This window comes from Penaeus chinensis, chromosome 35 (genome assembly GCF_019202785.1).
Source record: "Penaeus chinensis breed Huanghai No. 1 chromosome 35, ASM1920278v2, whole genome shotgun sequence".
Classification (NCBI taxonomy): domain Eukaryota; kingdom Metazoa; phylum Arthropoda; class Malacostraca; order Decapoda; family Penaeidae; genus Penaeus; species Penaeus chinensis.
This window is the reverse complement of record NC_061853.1, coordinates 35,324,744-35,330,944: the sequence shown is the minus strand read 5'-3', so window position 1 is coordinate 35,330,944 and position 6,201 is coordinate 35,324,744. Positions and strand designations below refer to the sequence as shown.

Genomic DNA, 6,201 nt, shown 5'->3' with positions numbered 1-6,201 from the left:
AAAACTAGTTGAGTTGGTGTCAAGATGAAACACACAAAAATACAAATTTAAATTTCCTAAATGTGTCGTTTGCTCATAATTCTGGAATTCCATCCCTCTTTTCTTGATACCTAAAACACGTTTTTACTACTTAATAGCTAATCCAACTCTGCATTCACGGGGTATGTAGAAGTAGACACACACACACACACACACACACAAAAAAAAAGATATTGAGTTATTGACGATGTAAAATTAATATAAAACATTCAGTATTACCGGACGCTATTACACGTCGAATCACCCAATATGGCAAAAGCTAATCGTAGGCGTCACACTCTCGACCACACTCGCGTCAAAATCTCCCTCGCCAACAGACAGGAAAGTCCATTAAAAGGTTAATCGGATGAACATAGAGGTCGTTAATAAGAGCTGACATATGAAAGACAACGTATGACGTGTGGCATCGACAGAACCTAACGTGTCATTATGACGTAACGTGTCATTAGACGTCTAGATATGATTAATTGGCGTGACATGATCGAAGAAGGATCGTGATGGGGATGATACGTACTTTGACGATAGTGAAAAAAATGGCTTATGCAGGATAATGGAACGAGACGGCGCTTGTGTTGAGAGCCAGCTTCCCCCACGGAACCCTGATTCCATAGCCAGACGTATTAGGCAATATGTGCCAAGCGGCTGGGCATTTGGGGCACTAGGTGTATGGCTGTTTGTGCCAGATGGGTGGCACGGTGGCGTGACTTGCCTTTCCTAAGTGACCAAATGGATGTTAAACACATATAGGCACCGCGGATACGAACGCTCACGCATCTGAGCATGAATGGGCGGATGCGCACAGGAACACACATGTGCATGTGTTATATATATGTATTTATGTGTGTGTGTTTATTAATTCATCAAGTTATTTATACACACGCCCACCCAACCACACACACACACACACACACACACACACACACACACACACACACACACACACACACACACACACACACACACACACACACACACTTGTATATGTGTGTGTGTACACATATATACATATACATACATACATACAAACATATATATATGTATATACATACATATATACATATGTATATGTGTGTATGTGTGTGCGTACGTGTGTCAAGGAAGAAAGAAATACATGGTTTACATACCCACAAAGGCTGCATTCCTGAAGATGCATTTGTGCCTGATGCGTGAGAACGATCTGCCAGCGTCGGTGGCGAGGTTGACTTAAATGGATAATGACTTCCCTTTTGGAGCCTCTCGGAGCGCCGCGGAATGCCGTGTCGCGCCGCCTCCCCAAAAGGTCAGGCGAGAAAAGAGGTCAGCGCCGAGAGCAGACGGCAGATTAGGGATGCTGGGTTGTTCCGATGGTCGTTTGTTCGGAAGGGTTGTTTGTTGTTTCGTGGCATGATATTTTTGCATGATGATTGTACTTGTTTGTCTTTCCATTTTATAGGTGCTGTCACACACACACGCACAAACACACACACACACACACACACACACACACACACACACACACACACACACATACAAACACAAACACACACACACACAAACACCCAAACGCACACACACAAACATTCACTCAAACACACACACACAAACACACAAACACACACCAAACAAACACAAACACACTCACTCAAACACACGTATACACATGCAATACATGCCCAAATATCACACATCATCCTCCTCGCAGTCACGGACGACCAGCCACTCACCCCTTCCCCCCTTCCCCCCCACAGCGTCGCCCGGATCCCCCTCCCCCCTGCCGAGAAGATGGCGCTTCTGGCCAACACGAAGAGCGAGGCGCGGCTGACCATCTCTAGGTGCTGCTGCCTCTCCCTCAAGACCACGGCGCTCATCGTCGTTGCCACGGAGACGGTGAATGGATGCTGCGGGGATGGCGTGCTCCTGGGCTGTTTTCTTTCTCCCTTTCTCTGTCTTTTCTCCTGTTTCGTTTTCTCTTGCTTTTCTCTTTCTCTATTTCGTTTTCCTTTTCTCTTTTTCCTTTTCTCTTTCTTTTCTATTTTTCGTTCTCTTTCTTTTTCTCTTTCTCTTTCTTTTTCTCTTTCTGCTTTCTCTTTCTCTTTCTGTTTCTCTTTTTTTTTCTCTTTTTCTTTTTTCCTCTTTCTTTTCTCATTTTCTTTTTTCTTTTTCTGTTTTCTCTTTTACTTTCTTTTCCTCTCTGTGGTTCTCTTCCTTTCACTTTCTCTGTTTTGTCTACCTGTGTGCCCCCCCCCCCCCCTTCTCTCTCTCTTTCTCTCTTTCTCTTTTTTTCTCCCTCCCTCCCCCCCTCTCTCTCTATATATATATGTCTATCTATCTTTATCTGTCTATCTATCTGTCTATCATCTAGCTATTGTCCGCTATCAGTCTATCTATCTATTTATTGATCTATCCGTCTCTATCTATTTATCTATCTCTACGTATTTATCTGTCTCTTCCTATCCATCTATCTATCTATCTCTGCCTACCTATCTATCTATATATCTGTCTCTACCTGTCTATCTACCTTATCTATCTACCAATCTTTCTATCTGTCTACCACTCTGTGTATCTCTCTGTCTCTACTTACTTATCGATTTACCAATCTATCTATCTATCCATCTCTCTGTCTGTCTCTACCTATCTATCTGTCTATCTACCATTCTATCTATCTATCGACCTTTCTTTCTTTATTTTTATCTTATTTTCAGGAGACTTGTACTGTTATAAACACATATATAAAGTTGAATATATGTAAATGAGATGTTAATTTATCGTCATCCAAGAAATTAGATATATTCCATAAACAAGTTATACATTTTAACAACAGTTCCTTGTTAACAGAGATAGAAAAAAAAAAACTTTAAGAAAGTTATTCATATTAACATAAATAGATTCATGTTATCAGAAATAGATTCATGTTATCTGAAATAGATTCATGTTAGTAGAAAGAAAAATAAATACATGTTAGCAGAAATATAAATAGACAAAAAGTATTCTTCAAACAAGTTGGTCATATTAACATAAATAGATTCATGTTACCAGAAATAATGAAAAGAAACAGATGAAAAATAGTCTTTGAGGAAGGTATCCATGTTCACAAAAATAGATAATGATAGAACAATCACTCTAATAAATATCATTCCTCTTTTCAGCTATTTATACTTATGGCAATAGTCTTCATGGCCATCGCTAAGGCTATGATGCCGGGCTTCCCACGTAAGTCTTTTTCGCATTGACGTTTTTTTCCGATGTGTTATAGTGATATATATTAAAGTGATACATCAGCAGGATGTAGAAGAAGGAGCTTGGCTTTTTTTTTGTAACACCTTTTGTAATTATTTGTGATTTCTTTATAACGCTCTTTGTAATGTATTTTCTCTTCCGTAGTAATTCTGTCGCACTTCGTTGTTTTGGAACTCGAGCTGCTCATTCAGCTCATCATGTCCTGCGTTCTGCTCTATGGTATTCTGAAGGCGAGTGACTCCAAGTGGTTTTCTGTGTTTTTGATTAGTTATTGAATGTGCAATACCATCAAGTCACATTAAATGACATGTGTACCAATACCTGCATAAACACACACAAACATACGCTCATATATACCCACACCAACATCCACATCCACATCCACATTCACATCCACATCCACATCCACATCCACATTCACATCCACATCCACATCCACATCCACATCCACATCCACACACACACACACACACACACACACACACACACACACAGAAACTCGATCCCACACACATATTCACACATATACCTCGCCTTTAAACACTCATGTTCCTATACACTAACTTGAGACTTTCCCTGTGAAATCTGATAAATATTCTCCACTCTTTGGGTATGGGCTGATGCCTAAACACATCACGTGTAATATGTTTAGGATTGAAGCTAGCGGGAATAACGTCACGTACGCTTGTGCCTGTGCTTGCATGTCACCATACAGAGCAGCCAAGCATCTAATTGACTTACTCTCCGCCTTGCAGAAGCGTCGGGAGCTGGTGAGGGCGTGGGTGTGGGTGCGGGGCGTGTGCTTCTTCACCGAGTTCCTCATGGGCACTCTGTCCATCCTCATCATCCAGCTGTGGAACGTCGGCCTCGTCCTGCTGCTTCTCTCCCTCATCGCCTTCGGGAACATGCTGCTCATCCGCTCCTTCGGATTCCACGTGCGTTAACGAGTTTTATCACAGAATCCTGGAGGGAAATATGATTTAAGCTGATGAATGACTGAGATGATTTGCATTATGTATATTGGATTCAAGCTACGTTAAGGTGGATTTTTCGGAGAAAGTGCCCCTGAGGTCTCTTTATCTCTTTAGTGTCCCTATCTCAATCATCATCTCATTATCGCTACAGTTATCACAGCCTCGTTATCTATCCTTATTACCTTTTATCTCACCTTCACTCTCACGGACCCCTAATTTCCCACTTTCTCTCCCCTGTCTCTTTACTCGATTCTCACTTCACGTATCCTTCCTTATGCAGCATTGCAATTCCCTCAACAGATGCAACAGCGCGAGTCGGGGGGTGAGTCGGAGGTCGTGAGTGTGGAGGACCTGGTTAAGACAAATCCTGACTCGAAGTGAAGGATTTTATATCATGTATGTCTGTATTTAATCCCCCTGTATTCACCTGTTAAGGTTAGTTGGCTGTAGTGATGTCAACGGTGATGTATTTGCAAATATAATGTTATAATAAAATTCTAATATAAGAGTACACACTCTGGTATTAGTTATCCACTGAATGTTTTTTCACTCCTTTAGAAATCTCAAAAAGTTGTATTAAACAGTGTGAATTGTTTTAAAAAAAAAGGGAAGTAAACACACGAAATAAACCGAAATAACAGTTCCGGACAGTTAATAATATCAGAGTAGGTCCCAAACCCAGGTAGACGTCGGGGACATGCTCGGAAGGGAATGAGCGCACGAAGCCAAGTCCTTTTCTCCCCAAATTTTGACCCCAGCATACTAATGGTAGCATGCCTGTACTCACTCGCAGCGGAATCGACTGTGCTAACAACATAACTCACTGATACGGACGTTCACTAAATGCCCCATATATATATATATATATATATATATATATATATATATATATATACGCATGTGTGTGTGTGTGTGTGTGTGTGTGTGTGTGTGTGTGTGTGTGTGTGTGTGTGTGTGTGTGTGTGTGTGTGTGTGTTCATATATATGTGAAAATACACACACACACACACACCCAAGATAAAAAAACTTGGGGGCCTTTATTTTGCTTAGATTATGACTCTTGACCGCATCCTAAATGTGAATCTACAAGATGGGATGTCATGGCTAATCAGCCCCACTGATCATTCCGTTTTATATATATATATATATATATATATATATATATATATATGTGTGTGTGTGTGTGTGTGTGTGTGTGTGTGTGTGTGTCTGTGTGTGTGTGTGTGTATATGTATGTGTATATATATATATATATATATATATATATATTTATACACACATACATGTATATCCGCGCGAATGCACACACAAATCGCCCATAGGCGAGTGTGATTGTGCATCCGTGCACACATAGATTTTCATAGTTTTGGGCAAATCAATCCTAAATACGGTAGTAGGTGAGTCCATCGTAAACAACAGCTGAACAACTTTTTCCCTTTGGAAGGATCATAGATCAGCCGCCCTAGTATGAAGACCCAGTCAACTACATAATGTCAACATGTTCGTCAAACACCATATGGGTGTGTATTATATATATATATATATATATATATATATATATATATATATATATATATATATATATATACGGGAGTGGGTAGAGACAATAATGCAATAGTCACTATTGACTCACGGTGGCCTTCAATATATATATATATATATATATATATATATATATATATATATATGATAGGGTATTTATTAAATAATATTCATGGTATAATTCAGCCTCTCTTGATCTTTTGTCCCTTTTTTCAGAATAATAATATGGGTGAAAGAAAACGTTAACGATAATTCTAATTTATTAATCATGTGCAACACGGAAAATTCGTAAGAACACAACAAAAAAATAATACACTCCGCTACTGACACACGAATAACACCCGAGGGGCACCCAACACACGCACACACCAAGCACACTATAAATACACCATAACCATCATTAACATAAACTAAACAAATTTTAACACTA

At 39.8% G+C, this 6,201-nt stretch overlaps 1 protein-coding gene across 1 annotated transcript in view; it reads left to right on the top strand.

Moving 5' to 3' along the window:
• LOC125044412 overlaps positions 1 to 4,740 on the top strand; it is a 5,846-nt gene extending 1,106 nt beyond the window's left edge. The window contains exons 2-6 of the mRNA XM_047641069.1: positions 1,767 to 1,905; positions 3,165 to 3,228; positions 3,400 to 3,485; positions 4,011 to 4,190; positions 4,530 to 4,740. Coding sequence (XP_047497025.1) covers positions 1,801 to 1,905; positions 3,165 to 3,228; positions 3,400 to 3,485; positions 4,011 to 4,190; positions 4,530 to 4,610 — 516 coding nt within the window. The 5' untranslated portion in view covers positions 1,767 to 1,800 and the 3' untranslated portion in view covers positions 4,611 to 4,740. The remainder of the gene's footprint in view (positions 1 to 1,766; positions 1,906 to 3,164; positions 3,229 to 3,399; positions 3,486 to 4,010; positions 4,191 to 4,529) is intronic.
• Positions 4,741 to 6,201: the final 1,461 nt, after the last annotated feature.